A 22,491-nucleotide genomic window follows, 5' to 3' on the forward strand; every position below is an offset into this window, starting at 1 on the left:
CATATTTTTTCCCCTTTGTGCATAACTCTTCCCCAATAAGCAAAACCAGTTTAGTGAGTGGAGAGAATATTAAGTTTAAGATCCAATGTTTCTCTGCTTTAGCTTATCTTGTAAGATTGTCTGGAGAAGCAGAACAATGTGTATTTCTGTTCTGATCATAATAGTCTTGAATCAAAGATTTTCTGCAGATAAAACTTTTTTTTTAATGGGATAGATCCAAACTTCGTTATAGCCAGCAGGTGTTTACAGATGGCTCTCCAGGAGACCAGTGGACAAAGTACAGACAACCACAGCAACAGAAGCCATATAACAATCATTCTGAGATGTCTGAAGCTCTAAAAATAAAGGTAGGTTTGATTTCCAAATCCATTAGATTTGTTTGGACCCCTTAAAATCAGTGGTAGTGCTTTGTTCAGACTCACTTAATTATTATTATTTTTTTTGTAGGGGGAGATACTCTTGGGTTTATTTCTTTAAGTGATGGGACTTCATTATATCATGGAAATAGTATTGTCTAGTGATTAGACCAGGGAACTGGGTATCAACAGATGGAGAGTCTTTTCCAACCTCTGCCACTGGCTTGCCGAGTAACCTTGAACAGTAGCTATAACTTCCTTGTGCCTCAGTTTCTAATTCTTAAAATGATTTGAGGTACTTGGATGAGAGTTGCCATATAAGTGGTATCATAATGTAGTGGGGTATGACACTAGCACTTAACTTTTATTTGTATTACCTTTTTTGGGTGTGGCTGACTCAGAACATGAGGGGTAATGGTAGAAAGCAATATCAAGACACTTCTAACCAAAAGAAGAGGACAAATGGGGTCCACAGTCAGCCAACGAAACAGAACCATACATTGGTAAGATTGACAGCAATAGTTCTTGCATTAACAAATTTTGGTGACATTTAACTGTGTGCGCAAACTAAGGTTTTGGTGTTAAATGTTAAATTGCACGTCCATGAAAACAGGTCTTAACGATAGTGTTCAGTGTACGCACTGCAGTTGACGTTTCTTATCCCATATACATGTACACTTGCAGAGTATTGAATAATATAATTTATCCAATTCGCATTTAGTAATTGAATTCTAATGCATATTAAAGTGATCCTTCCTGCGATATTCCAGGTATTTGACAGAGAATGGTCTAGTATTGTACATTGCAATGGCAAAATATCTGCTGCTTAAAAATGAGTGTATAAATATTTTACTGTGGTATGGCAAAACCACTGTGTTTGAAAATGTAAAGTATATGCCTAGTCACTCCCCTCCTTTCTGCCTGGCTACAGTTTGAGGTGTAGGCTTCAAACCTATATCCATGGCACAATGGGATCAAGTTCTGCCTCAACAAACCCTAAATCCCATGACATTAACTTATTCAGTCACCATAAAAGACCATTAATTACATTTATTTCCTTGAGTACTGTTAAAATTAAGGCAGGTATTTTGAAGAGTATAATGTATGCTCACTTTCTTAATCAGAAATGTGAAAAAAAACTTAATCCAAGAAGACTTCAGGATAACTTTGAAACAGGCAAGTATATTAATTTTCATTTGTATATGAACATACTAATTTTTCACTTGAAACAATTTGAGACTGCATCAACTTATTACAGTACATGCCGAAAAGGGAAACCTTTTATTAAATGAAGGTTTAAGATGCCTTACCTTAGTTGTGAAATCTGTAGGATGGTGGAATTTACAATTGCTCATAGACCCCGTTGATGCAGAAAGTAAAGCACTGTATATCTGGGCTGGGTCTCAGGGAGGCATGCCATGGTGGTGACCATTTGAATAGGTCACTGAAAAGGCTTCTCATGGTAGTATAGGAGCTGGAGCATCTGATGCTGCTGATGGTGCAAGGGCTGTTCTGAAATTGCCACCACCCGACTTAAGGCCCCCGAGGGGCTCTCCAGCCCCTTCTCCAGTCTCCACTTTGGAATGGGACTGTGTCCAAGCAGTTTGTCACCCTAACTCAGGGGTAGTCAATAGGTAGATGGCGGGCCAAATCCAGACCACCAGATGCTTTTGAATGGACTGCAAACTCTTTATTTACTGGCTGTTTTCTCTGGAATCTGGACCTTGACTATACCTTGACCAAGAAATTTGGACCTTGGCAAAAAATTATTGCCCTAACCTGTGCTTTACAGAAGAGAATTAACCATTTGGGTAAAAACTGCTAATGTAACTCCTACAAAACTTGTTTTGACCACTAGGTGGCCAATAAAGATAAGGAATTCCTTACTACGCTTTTTGTTTGAAATGATGACCAAACTGATAAAATTGCCAGTGTGAGTAAATGTACAGCTTTTTAAACCTAAATAGTAGCATATTTTCAATGACCTCTTCATTGATCAATACCACTTAACTTTCAACTTTAGAACATATTTTTGTCCTTTTTTTTTTTTTTAAGCAGATGCAGCAGCGTATGATGTGTGTTTCTCCATTGAAGACCTGCTGGAACATACAGAGGCACACTCTGTGGCATGTAATGGTCATTACAAAATCACTTTCTCATCAAGAGCTTTCTTGAGCTTCAAGTTTGACTATGATGCCATAATGAAAAGTTTTGACCTCTGACAGCAAACCTATTATGGATGAACAAAAATCAAAGACTGACCTTTTGCAGTTGAGTGGGTTTCTAATCCAGCCTTACTCGTTCTCAGGTGTTTTTATTTTTTTATTTTTAAAGCAATGCAGGGACTGAAAGATGATTTGGAAGGGTTCATTCTCTTTGCAGTATGGAAGTGGCATAGTGAATTGTCGCACTTTAAATGCAGTTCCGCCTTTATTCACGAAAGTACCTTTCCAGTGTTTGGTTCACTAGTTCCTGCTGTTGCATTAGAGGGCATTTTTTTTTTTTAAACTTTGAAATATTTTAGTGTTGGCTGTATACTAACACACTAAACTTTGAACCTGCTCTGATGTAAAGTTGTTGGAACACTCAGTCTTTATTTTCTAGTACTTTGCTGTAGTATAGCAATTAAAGTAATTCTCAGAGGACACCCATTTTCTCTATCCCAGCAATGTTGAAATCTTGGAGCTTCTGTGCTTAAAAGAATTACAAATTTCAAGTCTACTCGTTTGACCTCATCTTTGCAGTTCTCTTCTTCTCTCCGGTTGTCTGCCGATGTTCTCTCCTCTCCATCATGCTCGAACTCATTTTAGAATGACTTGCAGTCAGTAGAACTCAAAACTAAATCCACAGGGTCCCATTCTGCCCTGACTTACACCTTTTCCTCCTCTGTCTTCTGTGAGGATACGCTTGCTGGACAGAACTTGGCCTTTCACACGTACTTGTTTCTGTTCTTCCTTTGTGTCCATTAGAAATGTTCTCCCGTAGGAGAAAGTGGGATGCGAGCCTTCTTTCACTTGCAGCTACTTTTAAGATGCAGAAAGGAAAAGCTAAATTTTGTGGGCGAGGCGATTCTTATGTATTGTGCTGAATGTAAATAAGCCTCTGCAGGTCCTGCTGAGGGAAGGGGAGGATTGAGGCAGATACGTGGATGACTAGAGAACGTCACCTACCACCTAATGGCTTAATCAAGTTTGCAATAACTGTTCATTATTGTGTTCTATACTGTTGTCCTTGGAGGTGTCTAGTGTAATGTGTGTTTTCTCTCTCTCTCTATATATATCCAATCGTATTGAATTTGATATTGCAGTTGCATCTCAGTATCTGAAAACTGTAACAAAAATGAATGAGGCTACAGCCTTTTAATAAGTATATCAAAGATGTGAAAAAATTAGCAGTAGGAATGCAAATGATATTAAGTAAAAAAAAAATTAGTCCTACATCCTTGCATCATGATTTACTTGAGAGAGTTTTGAATATACATTTCAAAAGTATTTTATTGGGGGTTGGAAGCAAATGAAACTCCTCACTTGTCTCAGCAACCAGTACCTATATTCCCACCCCCCTTTTTATAAAAAAAGAAGTGGATGGTTCTCTAAAATTAAGCTAGGTGGGTATGATGTGTAATTTGGAGGACTGAATTGTCTTCTATCAATGGCTGTTCCAAGGCTGCGTATCTTCTGTGGTCAGAGAATGTATGTTCACCCACAGACAGCCTTTTATATCTTTTTGGTGTGGTATCCACAAAACACAATCCCTGTCTTCTTGCAAACACCCTATAATATCTATTATCTTATATTTGCCCTCAATAAATAGCGTGTTAGCTTATTTTTATCTTCTAATCTTTTCATCCCTTTGGACCAGGGAATCTAGTAATTTTCAGTTGTTAAAACATTTCCCATTAGCCAGGAAAGCTGGACTCCTCTATCAGTTAACAGGAGAAATAGACTCCAGTTTTTCCATTTGGATAAGAAAGTCTTACAATGGATCAGTTTACTTTTAGAATAGTTGTTGAAGTGACTCTTTTGCTTCACCTTGGTGTGGTGGCGGCGGCGGGTTGACAGCCAGTAATAATGTTCGGAGGTTGCTTAAATCAGTAAGGCCCAGATCCTCAAAGTTATTCAGGTTGCCTAACTTACAGTAATGTTTGTGGGAGTTAGATCTTCAAAAAGTATTAGGTACCTGTGCCTAAATGCATATGTCCTGTTATTTAATTGAGAGGGCTGGATAGTAAAGTTGGAGAGGGCTGAATGTGTCAATTTACCTATTCAGATCCAAATGAAAACAAAGCTTTGTTCAGTCCTCTTAGAGTAAGTAGTTGATTTCAGGGATTTGGAGCTGTGCTCCGGCTCTGCTCCAGCTCCAGGCAAAAACCTGCAACTCAACTGCTCCGTGCTCCGCTCCAAAGCCCTGATTGATTTCCTAGCAATAAGTGTCTAGCTCATAAGGAATCAGAAGTTAGCACTCAGACCTCCAGGCTGCTAATGCCAGTGAGTTTAATGAGACTCTCTTAACGCATGATTAAAAATCAAGCTTTGGAAAACTTTATTTCTGATTGGTAGATTGACTTTTCAAATATGTTCCTTTTATGCCTCTTCACTTAATGCACCATGAATTAATAAGGGGAAGATTGATAGAGCTGTGTGAATTTTAAACTTGAAACTTCCACTTGATAGTTTGGGATGTGAACTGGCTCATAGCAATATGAGAGGAAGCCTCTAAAGTGAGGTAACTGCAGAGTGTGCATAAGTGGGATATGCCTTACTGGGATCACTAAATGTAGATTTTTTTTTTTTTTTTTTTTGGCAAAAGTTTTCATTCATTACAAAAATACCTGGCTTCCTCACTGAGGAATCCCAAACAAAGGCTGCAGAAAACAGGCCTGATTTTATGAAATCTAGCATAAATGTGAGTTGAAAATAAATTTGATAAATATGCAATAATTTCTATTTCTTTGTGTACAAGGTACTGTTTCAGAAATATGTATTGACACAGTTTCCTTCTTTCTCGAGGTCTCAAACAGCTTATTAAATGTGTTTGTATATGACCTGCCTTTGGGTTTCAGGGTGCCCTGCACTGTGAACATTTCAGATTGTTTACTCTTACTAGTTTTGTATGTCCTTTTTATGTGTTTTATGTTCAAAATGTTAAATGAATCATTTTATACTTTGTATTCCAAAGTGTAGGAGTACACCTTACAGGAATGTCTGTAAAAGAGTGAAGAAATAGCAAATGGATGATTGAGTTTCATTCAGTGGATTTTTTGGTTTTCAGAGTGGGTGGGCATTTGGTGAGGCAAGATTATCTAGTCAAATTGACTGTGAATGGACTTCAGAGATCTAAGTGCTTGTTGGTGTGAAGATGCTTGAAAAGTAAGCATGTCAGTTTACTGTGCTTGGAATAAAACAACTCACCTGCAGTTGCTAATCAAATTGTCGCTCACTCATTTGTGTCCTTGAAGTTAAGACTCATGAAATTATGAGGAAGAATGTTTAATGGACAAAAAGCTCAATGCAGGTACTGGAAATTCTGGAATTAGTTCACGTAGCAGTCACTACTACTACATAAACAGTAATTTATTTTAGTTTTTTAGTGGAGTTGTATGCATTTTTCCCCCAATTCTTTTTATGCAGTGTGGAGTTTTAGTTTTTAATTTTGGAGGATTTTGTGACTATAGACTAATTTAGCATGTTTTGTAACTTGATTGTCTTTAAAAATTTCCATTTTTCAATACACATTGCATGCTATTGAATCCTGCACAGAGTTTGAGCTCTGGAGATAGAGGTATGGAGAGGGGAAAATATTTTATTTTAATTCACAATTGAAAGCTTCCCTTTCTGTATGTTTAGTTTATAGTAAGTCTCTCTTACAAAACTACAGGTTTACATACCGTGCTCTGATCGTAGTTTACTTTGGAGATCTACAAAAACAATGTTCACTGTGTTTACTCTTTGACTGTTTAAAATGCTGCATGTATAACCCCTGCATTTGAATGTTAAGGCAGACTGTGCAGTCTGGTTATTCCTAACATGTTTCCAATCAGATTGTCATTTTAATATGAAAAGTGCATTTTCTTCTGTGATCACTGATTTTTAAGTGGGTTTTTTCAGTGTGATTTGCCCCCCAACCCCCACTGCCCTCATCTTTGGCTGGCCTGAATCAAGCTCTATATCCGTGTTGGAACTTAAAGTGTTACTGTTGGGCCATATGGCCAGTTTTATAGTGTTAGCTCAGTGAGCTTTTCATTTTTAGCTACCTGGTTCAAATCCTGATTTAACAAATCATACTGATTACTTCAGTCTAGGAGCTAGAATGTCTTGAGTTATTCCAGTGTCTTTTCTCTGGGCTAACCCCAAGGTGCACTAAATTTGTAAAACTAAATTTACTGGAATTTATTCTAATCTATGTTGGGAAGCCAAAATTTTTGGAAAAATGAGCTTGTGGAATAGTATAAATCTCCTTTATAGACTTAAGTAATTTGCAGTTTAAACATAGGCACAAGACTGTTGTTTTAGCTTTGTTGATATAAGTTTCAAACTGCTTTTGGAATTACACTAGACCAATTTATTTTTTTTCAACCTTTTTGTGGACCTTAAAAAATTTCAAATGGAGGTGTGGGCCCCTTTGGAAATCTTAGACATAGTCTGTGGACGCCCAGGGGGCTGCAAATCACAGGTTGAAAACCACTGCCCTGGACTGACTTTGAGTCTACTTCAGCATTTTAGTGTTGAAGCAACCAAAATATTTAAGATGTGGAGTTTATGCATGAAATTAATTCACCCATAATAGAAAGTGCACTATGAAGGCTCTCTTACAGTAAACGAGGCTTAGAAAGTTAAGCTCTGGTCATGCTTCCCCCTCCCCCCTTTTTTAAATATATATTTGTAGCAATGTTCTTATTCATCAATGGAGGGAGCAAGAGAATGGGCTCAAAGCTAGTATTTGCACTGTTTTTTATACTGTATGTAAGCACTGATAAGAAATGCAGTGTGTTCTTTTCCAAGTGTGCATTTCACTACTGTTCCAAGTAAGTTATAAGCCTTACTGTGAGGGTGTGATACTGCATATGTAGCAATTCCTTCCTTCATGGTCACATTCAGGATCATGCAAGAACAAATGTCTCAATTTTAAATGTTGTTCTACTGACCTAATGCTTGGGTTTAACTTTACAGTGACTTTAGAAACCATGAAAATCAATGTTTGCTTTTTTCTTTAATCTAATGTGACTCCAATTTTAGGACAATCTGTAGGAAACATGAACCAAAATGATGGCACGTTCTGTATTACAGAAAGGCCTATGCTCCTGATAGTTTGCCAGCTAACACATACAGGATATTTGGGGAAGGAGCAGGATGGGATTTAAGGAGTTTTACTCAATGGCTTGTGAAGGTATCTGTTCAAATGATTTCTGGCTGGACAGGAAGAAAAAACATACCATTTGGTAATTCTGCAGGAAAAAGAACTTGTGTGTAGAAATAACTTGTTCATATTTAATTTAACAAAACTATACCATGAAATTGTTTAAAACATTCATACTGTATGAATTATTTGTTTAAAAGGTAAATTGTACAAAGAGGTGAAAACTAACTTTTAACTTGCTAGTCTTTTATTACATATCTTTTAATAAGATATAGAAATCATGGTCTAAATGTTGAAAGTGCCACAAATTTTGTGATGAGAAATGCAACAGATTTTTCAATGAGATGTTGATGTACATAAAATGCTATAATTAAAACTTAATTTGCTTTGCTGATTGTGACAAGAACATGATTGAATCTTGTAAGCTCTCTTGAGGACATTCGGATAGAATTATTACACTAGGAGGGGATCACCTTTTATTCTCACCAGTTTGGAACAGTCCTGTTACATAAAAAAACATTAGATGAAATGGTATGCTAATAAATCCTAAGAGCTACCTGATTTCTAGAGAGCAAATATATTTCTCAGTCTTCTAACAGACAACCACATACAATATCCAAAGAAAAATTATTCCATGCTGTACAAAAAATGTCTAAGTTCTAGGATTGTCTTGCAGAAACATAAGCAATGACAAGGATTAGTTCTGGGATGAGGAAGTATTCTGTTGTATAGGCCAGGTATGAGTGATACTTTAAGAATGAGGTCCATCTTTACTGGTGGTAGGTGTTAAATGCTCATACTGGCTTAAATAAAATGTATTTGTAGTATTATGCTAATTAAACATGAAAAGTTAGTTTTATTCAGTTTCTATGAGCTAGTCCTGAAGAGCACCATTCAACTCTTAAAATTTAGGTAAGATCTGTAACCATACTAACAAACAGATTACATGTATTTTTGAAGCATTGTGTACATTCACTGATCTAGAAATTGAAGCACATTGTTTGTTAGACCATTAACATTTAGAGTCATTGGCTGTTCCTTTGTAATTCTAACAGTAAAAAATGCTTTAAAGTATGACTGGATAAAATTGTTATGTTCATACTCATACTTCATTATTACAGTAACTGTTGGCGGTTTGAAATTTCATGTCTGTGCAGCTTACAATCTTACACTGTAGAATGTTTTGACTTATATTGCCTTAAATGCCCAGTAGTAGCACTGATTCTCCATGTGCCATTTACAAGCGCGCTAAAGTTAAAACTGACTGGAGCTGGATTCTGAAATTTTTAAAGACAATGTGAGCAGGACATAAGGGGATGCTTTTGACAATGTTTGGAACATTGGATGAGAGGATTTACTGTCAGTGCTTTTGAAGTATTTGTGAAATGGAGTGATTTGTCATTAAAAGAATCAAATGTGTTCAACTGTCTATATGTACCCTTCCAATGTATAATTGGAGGGCCTGTTTCATATTCTTCTTGTACATCTTCTCTATAACTTTAATGAGGTATCTGCAGACCTACTTTTAAGTTTAATACAGTCCTGGGAAGCTGTTCCTACTTTATTTAAAAAAAAAAAAAAAAAAAAAAAAAATCCAAAGTATAGGGGAATGGAAAGGTGGTAAAACTTCTGTTTTCCTAGTAGGAAAACAGAACAACTCCACTTAAGGCATCTATACTAATGTTGGAATTGACATAATTTAAGGACATTAAGATTTTTTTTAATAGCATTGTCAAGTGAAAATAGGTAGGTTCATTTAGTCTGTACCATCTATCAAATCTTCAATACATGATTGTCAAGTTAAGTTTTAGAGTGTATGTAACTAGTTACAGGACTGAAACTAATAAGTGAAACCCATACGTTAGCATTAGAAATATTTATTCAGAATATAAGAACATTTGTAAAATAAAAAGTATTATAAATGTCTCTGTATAAATAAATGCAGTTTTTACAATTCTATATCAAATAAACACAAAACTATTTTACAATAGCTAAGGAACTAAAAAGCAGAACACGGTTAAGGCAAATCAATTAGGTGAAAAGTCTCTAAAATTACAACATATAGTACAATGTTAAGTGACATTTTTAAATGAAAAACTTCCAGTATAAACAGTGGAATACTGACGTTAATGCAAATTTAGTCACATGTGCTTTCTAATAACTAACAATACATTCAAGCTGGTGTAAAGGTTTTTTATACCTTTTTAATTAGAAAAGTACTTTTTCAGAACAATATGAAATATAAAATTTCATGCACTGTATGACGCTCAATTTTTAAAAAGTCATAAGAACAAGATACAAATTAATACACTCTTGCACTTGTCTGTTAAGAGACTGAAGGAGAATTGAATAGGTTCTTATAAATAGAACCTAACTTATCTATTGAACTCAAATGAGGTTTTTTTTTAAATTGTGGGAGTCTACAGGTGATGTAAGTTACTTCTGAAGATAGAATGCACACTTGTCAGTTCAGATAAAGACTACATAATACTTCAAGCTGGTGTTTCAAACAGTTGCATAATTAAATATTAGGTTTTGGAATTTACTGTTTTAAGATGGTCATCATTTTTGTAACTAGGGCTACTGCTACTTTTAACCTATTACAAGAAGCACTAAAACATTGAACACAAACTCTTGATAGTGGTGAAATAGCTTTACACCAATTTCCTATTGGTCCTATCCCCACTCCCTTTTCTAATATACTAACAAATGAAACAGTACGTTGTAGGTACCCACATCTCCCTTTTAACTGTTGGAGATTCCATGGCAGAGGCTGTGACAAAGCAAATACGGTCTTGCTCATCATCATGGAAGAAATGTTGGGTAGGTTATCTTTAATCTTTACAGCATTCTTAAAATGTATTTGAAATAAAACAAATTGCTAAAAACAAACTAAAAAGGCAGGCTAAAATTGGCACCATTACAAAATAATATGTAATCCTTGTGATTTAAATGAGTTGGAAAACTTGTACATCATTCCTCATCCCTTTGAAATCTGAGTAAAGTTCTGGCTCAATATTCCTGCCTAATAAAATTGTCTATACACAGGACAATTTTGGAGAGCAACAAGGCAAGCCTAGACTTTGTGGTCATATAAAAGCTTCTACCTAATTCAAAACAGTAAATCCTCTACTAAACAGAACCCCTTTGCCTGAATAAGGGGACCACAGCTTTGGACCTATTATCTAGCCACTTCCATCTAGACTTAACCCTCACCATCAGACTTAAGGACTTGAACACTGCTGCCTAATGTAGGGCTGATCTCCAGGAGGTAAAGTTGATGGCTTGAGAGTTCTTGAACCTGTGGGACCTGGCTTAGAAATGATAATGTGAGAGATGCACTAAGTAGGGTTGCGCACACATTCCTTTAGCAAAGTTGGGTCCCTGTGGTTGCAAGTCAGGTAGCAGAGCTCTACCAGGTGGCCCTTCATTTGTAAGTAATGCTGTCTCTTTCGTTTATGCTGGTGTAGTCAAGAAGCTGGGTTTGGTATGGTTGCAGCTTATGTTGTTTCAGATTTGCTACTCAACCTTCACTGATTTTAAGGAAAGAGAACAGCAGTTGCTGAAGGGAATGAAAGCGTTGGAAACCAGCATTAAGAACCATTGAAGTTTAAATCTCACCTAAAGCTGTTTTTAACCTGCTCCTTAAAAACCTGAAAGCAAATCCCCTTATTGTCCCTGCTTAACATCTGGAAGCAGCAAAGCATGATACCAGCTAGGAAGGCCAAAGGCTTAGTCTAGGCAAGGATTACTCAGGGTAGAGCGCCATGGCCACAGCTCTTTGGAAATACTTTAAAAGCTAAAGAAGCCTTTAGAGAGAAATTCACATCACTTTAAACAGGTCTAGGAAACTCAAGACAAGTCCCAAAACAGACCAAAAAAAAAAAACCCAACAAATTCCTGTAACAGGTGGGAATGACAGCAGACTTTTGAAAATCTATTTGCCGAGGAAAGCACCTCAATCTTGATCCAATACTAAACATACTAGCACTGTAGTAATAATAATAAAGTTAACTGATGCCAGGTTGATTAAACTGATGAGGGTGGTTTGTTTTATTTTAAGTGCTCAGACAGTGAGAAAACAAAAGTCCTGTGAACAAGGCCCAAAGGAGCTGGGATGAGTGCCATGTCTGAGACTACACCTTCTGCTTCCTAGAGGTGGCAACCTGATCTCTGTGCTTCACTCAGCCTCATTCAGTCTTACCATGTGCTAGCTAGCATGACATGAGAAACGGACTGGCTTGAACAGAGAAGTCCACACATAACACTAACTTACTAACAAATAGCCTATAAATGTATTTTTACAATAGCCATCAGAAGGCTGTGTTCATATAATTTCTACTCACACTGTACTAAGAGCCAGCCATTTGCTCACTCATTTTGTGTGTATGTATCTATGTATACTCACATTTGTGTGCATTTATTTTAATATTGAATAGGTACATTCCTTATAATAAGTACCTTTTTAGACAATCCCTCAAGTGCAGAGAGGGTTTCTGCTTCTTGGTCACACACAGGTGTAATGGAACATTATGCTGATCTAATACTACTCTGCACCTAACAGAGGCTTCTTTGAGGAAAACCTTGTCTATAATGTAATGTATTTTAGAAAAATAAATCCAACTTTTTCTACATTGACTGTCAGCACTACCCTGTAACATGAAGGACAAAAACTTCCTACCCAATCTTGGCCCCCACACTGTAAATAGAAAGCATGTGGCCACATACAGCCTGTAAGGGCATAAGAAATAAAACAGCATTGTAGACTTGCAGCAAGAGCTTTCTAGTTGCTGTGATCAGGAATCCTGTCTGGGTAAAACGTCTCTGAATTAGCAGGAGTGATCCTCCTCCATCTGCTGGGCTGTGGGGGGAGAACTGCAAGTTTGGTGCAGGGTACAAACCAGGCTGTCATCTTGCACACCTCCCCGTCACCAACCATATACATACAATAGATGTAACAGCAAATCGTACTGCAAGATTTCAGGACAAAGAGAACATGGGGGCTGGGAGATCTATCAAACTGGCTTAATCTGTGCCCAAACATACAAAAGCATCTGAATAAGTGCGATTTTGGCATTGTCTGAGGAGTAAATTAAAAGCAAGGGAATGCATCAAGATCAAAATGAAAGTGAAGGACTGCCACCCATTAGGATTTGAGGATGGGTGATAATCCTGCATGTGTGTGTATATACATAATCACATGTACTGTGAATGACTGGAAACTTTACCTTCAGACACTGTCCATTTCAAGCAGTGATCAATAAACAATCCTTTGCTAAAATAGTCTCCCCATTCCTCCTGGTTTGATTTGACAAAGCCACAAGGCTGATCTATGCCTGTTATGTTTCAGATCCTTAATAGTGTTCACTACCTAAAATCAGTTAAAGGAAAAAAAAAAAAGAAACTGGTTTTTAATGGCACTAATTGTCATCATATATATAATTTTAAAGCGAAGTTTCATTGGTGTGAGGTCTTGAGTTCTCTTCCTCCAGCAGTGCTATTCTTTGTTTGAGCATCCTCACTTGAGTCTCATGCCTCTCGACCATGGCCATCATTTGTGACTCTAGTTTCTTCAGTTTGTTTTGATGCTTCTTCTTTGCTTTTTCATAAGCTGCCACAAGGTTACTGTTAGAAACAGACAGCAATACAAGATCATTCAACAAAACTAGCTCTAGCTAAGCACCTAGAAACAGACACCGAAAATCAGTGGCCACTTTTGAAAATTTGGCAAAGGGATTCCACCCCTTAAAATTTAATATAAAACTTTGAACATGTTTTTTCAAGGTTTACAAAATGATTCTCTCACAAGCAAAGACCTTGTTTATAAAAAGTCTCAGCCATAGGAAAACTAATGTTCCTCCCAGAAAATAAAAAATCATCAAATGAAAGCCCGAGAGGCCCAAATCCGGGAGAACAGGGTCTAATTAGTGAATGAAAATATCTACATCAGAGGAACTCTTGGTGGCATTAAAGCAACATATCTAACTCGGATAATTTATTGTGATGCATCACTATATGCTTGCCGCACTAGTGCGCTATGCAGTTCCAGGTTACCATATGAGGTCTGAGGATTGTGGGCCCAATTGTTTGAGGGGCCGAGCACCCGCACCTCCCTGGTGTAGAGGCTGCTCAGCATATCACCTAGGCCTGGGCCCTCGGTGCATATCACAAAGGGTTTTGTTAAGGAGACACTGTCAGGTAGGTTTATGTTCAAAATTTAGAGATTGTAAATAAAAAAGATTTATAGAACATAAATGTTTTAATTAAATAATAATAATCACAAATAGTTCAATGGATGAGGTTTTTTACTGTTTTTGTCCCCTGCCAAGCATTTCCCAAAAGTGTGGGGAATCAACAAAGGTGTGTTAGTGCCTGAGAACTAGAAGTTGACACTGACGTGTCTAGTCTCTCCATAGTGAATGAAGTACAAAAAGGAATGAAAGTATTATATATTTTTAGTGCCGCATTATTTATAAGAAGGAAGGTGAGTTCTAGAGCAGGGAGGAAGGTCTGGTGGGTAGGGAATGGGATAGGGACTTGTGAAACCACTGTTCAAATCCTACCCCAGGCATGAACCTGGGCAAGTCATTTAATCTCTGTGCTTCAGTTCTGCACCTGTAAAATGGGGATAAATACTACTTCCCTGTAAGGTAATGCACCTATGAGCATGAGGTGATCAGGTATTACAATGATGAGGGCCATATAAGTGCCTAGCTAGATCTTGAGAGTGTCCCTTTGAAGTCCAACAATGTATTACATTTAGTTGCCAAATGCCCTCTCTTCAACCTCCCCTTTCGCTCAGTAGGAGACCCCAAATGGGTGCTGGTTGAAGATCAAGTCTTGCCCACCACCTCAATGGCCAAGACTTTCTCTAACAGGTAAAGTATGGCTCATGAGTGACAAATTAGACAGTGAATGGTTGACTCTTTGAAGGAAGGGGACCAACAATTGTAACCCCTCAGTCCATCAAAGCCTATTGATGCAGACCAACTGGGAGATGGGGGCACAGTCTGTATCACTGTCAGTGCTACACTTTAAAGTACTGAGTGGGATTATGGAAGGAAACTTGATAATAGGAGAATTTGAAGGGATAAGAAGAGATGCATGAGCCAGGCCAGGGAGGTGGTGAACAAAAACTGCAATAATTCACAAACATGATTAAACGGAGAACTGTTTTATAATGGATGATATTTTTAACTGCAATTGAATCTCTCCCCACCCACCCACGAACACAGGTTATGGAGCACACGGTGACAAGGATTAGTCTCTTCCCCCAACTCTAACCTTACATTCTTCAAGACTCTACGGACAAGCAGCTGAGGATGTAGAAACTGTTCATTAGGGAAAGGAGAGGATTACAATGCACTACCAGAATGCAGCAGAAGTCAATGTGTGCATCCATTCACTAGAAGATCCTTTACCTGTTTGCCCTTTTCAGGTCATTAACAAACTCTGCAGACTGCTGATGTCTGATTTCACTGCTCTTCGTGAGTCTCTCTAAGGCACTCACTAACTCTTGCACTCTCCCTTTCAGTTTCTTCTCTCTGCACCAGGACACAAGGAGTGAGGAAATCAGTTATCCATATAATTTGGACTTGCAAGAGTATAGACCGCATTCAACAAAGTTCCTTCTGTTAGATTTAAAGGAGGAAAACATTTTTTTATACTACTTTGATAATGCAGGAGTTAGTTTTATGAGGTTAAACTTTTGTTAAATTGATTTTTTTAGAAGCAAAACAGTAACAATTCACATATTAGGAATGTAAGATAAAAAGAAATATGGACAAACATTAGATCGTCACTGGGGATGGTCTTGTCCACACTACATCTCTCTCACATAAGCGCAGAATGTTAGGATGCATGGAAGAAGATATTAGTATATAGCATATTCTATATATTATATATTTAAGATGGAAACTCAGATAGTAAACAATATAAAGAAGTTAAAACCTAAAGCTAATATATATAAAACAATTAAATACAAACATGGTGGACCTAGGATAACTAGGTAATTTGCTAGTCAAACATTATTTGTTTTTATTTAAAAATTCTCTTTATTAGAAAAAACTGCAGGAAGACTCACTACATAAAAGAGGGAGAAATCAATAACTAAAGAGGAAGGCTTCACTAGCATCCAAAACAACCACCAGAGTCACACCCTGCAGGAAAAGAAAGGAGGGTCTCATTGTTACGGAAATTAACAATTTCCGTACTGGATTCCAGCCTTTACCTCTGCTTAAGTTCCTATGTGATGCTGGGCAAGTCACTGAAACCAAACGATTCATAAGTGGTCAGTAGTTGTGTGTTTCTCATTTTCTGGGTGCTCAACTTGATTGCCAGGGTCTGATTTATAGAGGTGATGAGCACTCACAGCTGCAAATGAAGTCACTGGGAACTGTGCTTTGAACATATGAAGTGCTACAGAATGGAAAGTACTATGAAAAATCAAGTGCTAGGTGCCTCAAGTTGGGCACCCAAAATTACTGGAAACTTCTGACCTTAGCACTCTATCTCCATTGGCAATAATATCAACTTATCACACAGGGGTGTTGTGAGGATGAAGTCATGGTTTTGAAGCACTCAGATACTATAGTGATGAATGCCACTGAAAAACCCACAAGGAAATGAAGAATTCTGTCTTCAGAGCAGGGTTTGAATAGCATTCAATAAATAAGACCCAGCGCTACACATTGAACAATGAGGAAAAAACAAGATGGTGAATAGGTGCTCATTACATTCATTCTGTGCACTGAATGTAGCAGTCCTGTGGAAAAAAGAGTATGTGGTCATGTAATTAGAGACTGCATAGTTCTAGCATTTCTTAACTTTTGAGTCCTTTGCAAACTTAATGTTCTTTTAACATACGTTTATTACATACACAAAGCTATCATGCTACCAATGAGACTATACAATTATCTACTGTAGTGATTTATAGGGGGAGCATGGGTATTTTTCAGCATAAAGTAAAAAGAGCTGTTTGGAGCAGCTTCAGGATTGCATTTAGGTTCTTTGCTGCCAAGGGCATCTTTAATTTCTAGACGCAAGGTGTTGGAATCCTGAATTCATACAGTTCACAAATACTCAAGGCATACTAGATAACCTACCCAAGGCTAGAGATTAGGTATGCTGTCTGGTAAAGACACTGTAGTGAACGTGTAAAATCAAATCCCTTGTTAAAACTTTTGATTGTGGGCCTGCCTACCTGCTAACATGAGATCCACTAAAATAGTCTCCATTTGCTGTAAATGTCCCTTTTTCAGTCCAAATTGATCAACAGTATTTTTTTAATTGCACTGACATTTTGAACTTTATTGTGAATTCCATTCACTTCACCTCACTTAGGTTCTACTAAACTTTATTTACACATCTATTTTATTTGATTTATGCTTCTTCCGTTTCCCCTCTGGGCTGACTGTACTGGTACATTGTTCCTAGGTCAGGGGCACTGTGTGTGCATGTGTGCGTGCGCGCGCAACTTTAACCGTGATTCCAAGGGCTACTTCGTCACCTGAACACACTAGGGTTTTTTTTGCAGATAACTTAGAAATTAGGTGATAGGAATTAGATATAGTGCTCCTATGTAAAAAAAAAAAACATTTAATAAATAATAGACTCACAGCTCTAATACTAACATATTCTCACATCTTGTGTCAAGTCACTTAAGGAACACTGGTTAGGTTTAAAATGTTAATGTATATTCTTCGCTACTAACTGTTGAATACAACAATTGAAACAATTATAGAAAAATCTAGATTACTTTTATCACTTTTTTGCAGTTCTTCAAACTTGGAATAGATCATTTAACTTTGGAACCGTCCTCCTAGGGTAATGCCCTATGAGTTTATACTGCATCTGCCTGGGGCTCTAGAGGTGTGTTATCTCACTACAAACAATAGACTAGAAACTAATCTTAAACAGGAGTGAAACTGACACTTTCAAGTCACTTTCACAGTATTGCCAATCCCAAATATTCAAAAATCATTAATCAGACTCACCAAATATCATGAGATTGGCTTTAAAATCATGAGATTAAGTACAAATAACAGATTTGGGGTTCTTTTTATTTGCCTTCTGCTTTTTGAGCCTTTAGGTTTCACTGGGGTCACATTTTGAAGCTTTCTGCACAGCCACGAGGACTAGAAACTTCATTTTTCTTTAAGAATGAAAGCTGAAATCATCACATATCCACTCGACTCGAGGAGCTGCGGCTTTAAGGAAAACAATCATCATGAGACTCATGACAAAAAGCATGAGAGTAGGCAACACTGCTTTTACTTCTGTTTAAAGGCTAGTTGCTTTCCAGAAGGCTCTTAAACAACACTACAGTGATTGAGTTGCAGTTCTCACAGGAGGACATTTAAAACCAAACACCAAGAAAATTCCATATTTTAAAGTTAAGGAAAAAAACAGACTTCTGAGCTATATCAGGACCACTGCAGGCAGGTAAGGAAAATAAACAGGCATAGGAGCTCTGGACAGCTCTTCCTTTAGAAAGAAAGTTGGAGGGTCAAATCTTCTAGTCCTTAATCAAGTAAAACTTCTATTGCCATCAGTTCCTCCACTCACAGATATAAACATGACAGTGAACATGTGATAACATGTGTGGTCAATAACTACACACTATATACTTAAATATCTGAGCCATCTTATCCAGAGTTACACATTTTATATGCATTGACTCAGGGACTGGATTTTCTGGCATATTCTGAACAACGCTGAGCACACAGATGAATAATGCAAATCATGACAATAATTGTTGACTTTATGGATTCTGTGGATGCAGTTTCTGTTCTTTGTTCTGGAATTGGCCTGAATACAGCTGAAACCCTAAGAATTTGAGGCATAAACACATCTGATACTTCTTATATGACACTTTCTCATTCCTTCCTTTTCTCAAACTCAGAACAAAAAATGACTGAACAAAATGGTTTTCAGTTAAAATGTAAAATTGCACAGCAGCCACTGCTGTACTACCCAGCACGGGGCAGAACCTGCAACCCCTTGGGAGTTAAGTGACCTCCTCTCATCTGACTCTCATTCTCCATCCTTCCTAACCCCTGTGCTGCTTTTCATGCTGTCAACCATGACATCTATCCTGGGACCATTTGCTGGAATCTCAGAGAACAGGCCATCTTGGTTTTGCTCCCATCTATCAGAGTCCTCTTTTTTTTGCAGCATGCAGCAGAGAGAGAGGCTGGTCTTCTGGGTAGGGAGCTAGCTCCAAGAGACCTGGATTCTACTCCACCCATGGACTTCCTGTCTGGCCCAAGGCCAGTGCTTTAAGGACAGAATTTCCAAGGTTTTTAGGCACCTAAAGATGTAGCTAGATATCTAATGGGGTTTCCAGAGCATCAAACCTTCTAAGTGCATTTGAAAATCTCACTAAGTGCCTAAATACCTTTGAAAATCTGGCCTTTAGTCTGTGTGTGCCTCAGTGCCCCATCTGTAAAATCATAGATTAGGGTTGGAAGAGATCTCAGGAGGTCATCTAGTCCAACCCCCTGCTCAAAGCAGGACCAACACCAACTAAATCATCCCAGCCAGGGCTTTGTCAAGCCGGACCTTAAAAACCTCTAGGGATGGAGATTCCACTACCTCCCTAGGTAACCCATTCCAGTACTTCACCACCCTCCTAGTGAAATAGTATTTCCTAATATCCAAGCTGGACCCCACTCCCCCCCACTGCAACTTGAGACCATTGCTTCTTGTTCTGTCATCTGCCACCACTGAGAACAGCCGAGCTCCATCCTCTTTGGAACCCCCCTTCAGGTAGTTGAGGGGATAACAGCATTGCTCTACCTCACCGAGGGGCTGGGAGGAGAAATAGGTTATATTTGTGAGGTGCAGCCTCAGATTATGGTGATGAGACTACATAAGTACCACAGGTAGAGTGGGAACTTCTCTATACACGGGTAGCCCTTCCCTGGGTTTGACTCCTTCTTTTCACCTACACCCCCAAATCTCTCCCTTTTCTGAATGTAACCTAGGCTCAGTGCTTTGCTGTATTTTTTCTGAATCCCCCGTTCTCTCTGAAACAACCAGTCAACCTTCTCTCCCCACCACGGAGGGATTCCTCTTTTACACGCTAAATTTCCATACCCTTAATTTAATCACCAGCTCTTTCTTATCTTAATCACCCTGCCTCTGTTTGTAAACAAAATACTGACTCCCTGCTCCAGGGGCACATCTCCTCTACAGAACTTACACTTCACATAAATGCTGTGCTGTAGTTAAGGACCTGGGAGCTTGCACACCTCCTAGGGAGGGGCTCCCGCGCTCCCCTGCCTGCCCCCCCCCCCAGTTGACGCCTTTGTCCTAGGTCCTTAACTGGAAATCCATGGTGTCCAATTTATGGCACCACTGATAACCTCAATTCATTGGTTTAATCAACAAACCCCAGTTCTTCATTACAAGTCTCTGATGTTTATGCTAGAGGCATCATCATGATATGCAGTTTCCAACTTCCGAAGCCACAAGGGAAATCCAAAAGTTACGGCTAAAAACAAGACAAAGTACTGACCCAACCTCCACCTGTCTGAATGTGGTCATTGGGCAGTGGTTATTCAACTCTCAAGGTTATTTGGTAGGACTCCCCACACAATGTAATTCTGATTTTAAACCACAGAATTTTTTGTTTACTGTGTTAGCCAAAGAAAATATTCCATAATTTGTGTATATAGGAAACATACAAACAAAGTAATGCTCTGTGTGCTTTTACCCCATTGTACAAATGATGTAAGTCCCTGTAATTGTACTAGTGTATCCACCATACCAAATGTACACTCGACCTCCCACAATGACACTTTCTCAGATTCTCTTACGCAGCTGTAAAATACGGAAGAGCTTGAATTCTAACCCTGCAGTAATCTCAAAGTACAGCTCTCTGAAGGTCACTGTAAAATACTACTTTACTCAACAGATCTACGCCTTGTGTATATTGAGTAACATATCCCTATTACAGTGACTAAAATAAATTTATACAGTTGTTTCCTCCTGCTATCCCTGCAGAGCCAACACAACAAAGTGTGAGAGAACTGAATTCTAGTTCATCTTGTCCATCATTAACAAAACTGTTTACTAAATTTCAATTACAAAGCTAATCAGTAACACCTCTACAAATCTACTGAGCGCTATGGGGGTTGTACAGGTGTCACTTATGGCAGAATCTCACTATGATGAGGTTGCACAGGTGCTTAACTTGAAGACAGTGGTCACTAAAACAGGTGTGAAGGCATGATTTGACCTGCAGAACTGTTGAGAAGTACCCAGCTTGACTTTCTGGGCCTAGCCTGGGTTTGCAAGGCTCACAGTTAGGAAACAAGCATATTTTTAATTGTAAACTGAACACATTTGATACATAATCACTGAGAGTTGTCAAAGAATAGCATTTCTCTAGAGACCCTGTCCAGTCTAGATCTGCACTTTAATAGAGTTGAGGAATGATGCACCTTAAAGACCATTGGACACCAACTTATCACACTGCAGTGTGTGAAACCTTTTGAATTCCTCCGAGACTATGCTGAGATTTTCTGGAATTGCCTCTTAACCAGACCACAGTTCCAGTGTTGGCCTGAAAGTGGCAGCATTTTATAACCACAGGAAGAGCCATTTAACATGTTAGTTTAACAAATTTAAAATCCATCTTCAGCAACAGAAGGGTTTTGCCAAAACAAGTCAGAGAAAAACTGAATGCTAGCTACTTATACCAATGTATTGTTGTTAAGGATATACTGGTTAGGTTAGAATGAGAGGGTGGGAAGAATCTTTGTTAAAGAAAAGTCTTAAAAATTCTTTGCTGTATAGACTCATGCATATTCTTAAATTTCTAGGGTCGTGGTCTTTTTTTTTGTTTTTTTGAGGAAGGAGGCAGGCAGGGGCCTAAGGACCATCACAAATCTCACCACTTTCAGCTCCCAAATGCAAGGGGCATTTCATTGCCCTTGCTTTAGCTAATACAAACACACAGCAGCGTACAGATAATAGTTTACCTTAGTTAAGCAAAACACCCTCCCCCCATTTCACCTTGGGGAGCGAATCAGAGATGAATGAACCAGACATTACAGAAGTTAGTCACATTGCTTTAATGCACTTTTGACAGGTGCTCTGATACTACAATGTTAAGAGCCATTTAAGAACCTGAACACAGTAGCACAGAGATTGAGTGCCTGCCTGCATTGGGGAGGTGGGTGGTTGGGGACTTTGAAGGGAGGTGGGGGAGGGGGGGAGAATATATTTATGTTGGCTGTGACACAGCATGAGTAGTAGGTGAGCTAGGACGAATATATATAGTAAGCAAAAGGAGAAGGGAAAAAAATAATTCAGGCCCATTTAAAATCAAGAATCAGCCAGAAAATACTGCACTGAAACAAAGACCACACTGCAGCAACTTGCATAGTAAGGAACCTTGCAAGGCAGCAATTCATTTTAAAATTCTCAACACATCACCCGTGACAAAGGCCTGGTGGACAGCTCCTACTAAAGTGCTAGGGAAGAAATGATGAAAAGTGGGTTTTTAAAAAAGATTTCTAGGAGCTTTTCTTGCACTGTGAGCAAACAAGCAACTGACTTGCTTCTGTTATTACACAGTGGGTTTTTTTGAAAATCCACTTTGCCAATGAAGGAAGTTCTAAACCCATACACTCTATGGATTAAATCTGCACCTCTACCTTTCCTTCCCCATTTCCCCCCTTTTCTGGGTTGTTACAGGGAGGCTGCCTCGGAGAGGAACTGAATCAGCACATCTCCTGCCTGACCTGTCCTCAGTACCTCCTAGATTGGT

The 22,491-nt window shown here is 38.4% G+C and overlaps 2 protein-coding genes across 19 annotated transcripts in view; one reads left to right on the forward strand and one right to left on the reverse strand.

Annotated features, from left to right (window-relative positions):
• DCP2 (decapping mRNA 2) overlaps positions 1-5,780 on the forward strand; it is a 38,315-nt gene extending 32,535 nt beyond the window's left edge. For 2 of the 8 annotated variants that reach the window (XM_005281606.4, XM_042840464.2), the window contains exons 8-11: positions 215-347; positions 758-859; positions 1,481-1,532; positions 2,415-5,780. In XM_005281606.4, coding sequence (XP_005281663.1) covers positions 215-347; positions 758-859; positions 1,481-1,532; positions 2,415-2,578 — 451 coding nt within the window. In that variant the 3' untranslated portion in view covers positions 2,579-5,780. Of the gene's footprint in view, positions 1-214; positions 348-757; positions 860-1,480; positions 1,533-2,411 lie in introns of all 8 variants that reach the window. The other 6 variants (XM_005281605.4, XM_042840463.2, XM_005281608.4 and 3 more) reach the window with 3 other exon arrangements.
• Positions 5,781-9,573: 3,793 nt separating this feature from the next.
• MCC (MCC regulator of WNT signaling pathway) overlaps positions 9,574-22,491 on the reverse strand; it is a 327,625-nt gene continuing 314,707 nt past the window's right edge. For all 11 annotated transcript variants that reach the window (XM_065550317.1, XM_005281600.5, XM_042840458.2 and 8 more), the window contains 2 exons: positions 15,134-15,256; positions 9,574-13,337 (listed from right to left, as the gene is read on the reverse strand). In XM_065550317.1, coding sequence (XP_065406389.1) covers positions 13,157-13,337; positions 15,134-15,256 — 304 coding nt within the window. In that variant the 3' untranslated portion in view covers positions 9,574-13,156. The remainder of the gene's footprint in view (positions 13,338-15,133; positions 15,257-22,491) is intronic.

This window comes from Chrysemys picta, chromosome 6, assembly GCF_011386835.1.
Source record: "Chrysemys picta bellii isolate R12L10 chromosome 6, ASM1138683v2, whole genome shotgun sequence".
In the NCBI taxonomy this organism is placed as follows: Eukaryota; Metazoa; Chordata; order Testudines; family Emydidae; genus Chrysemys; species Chrysemys picta.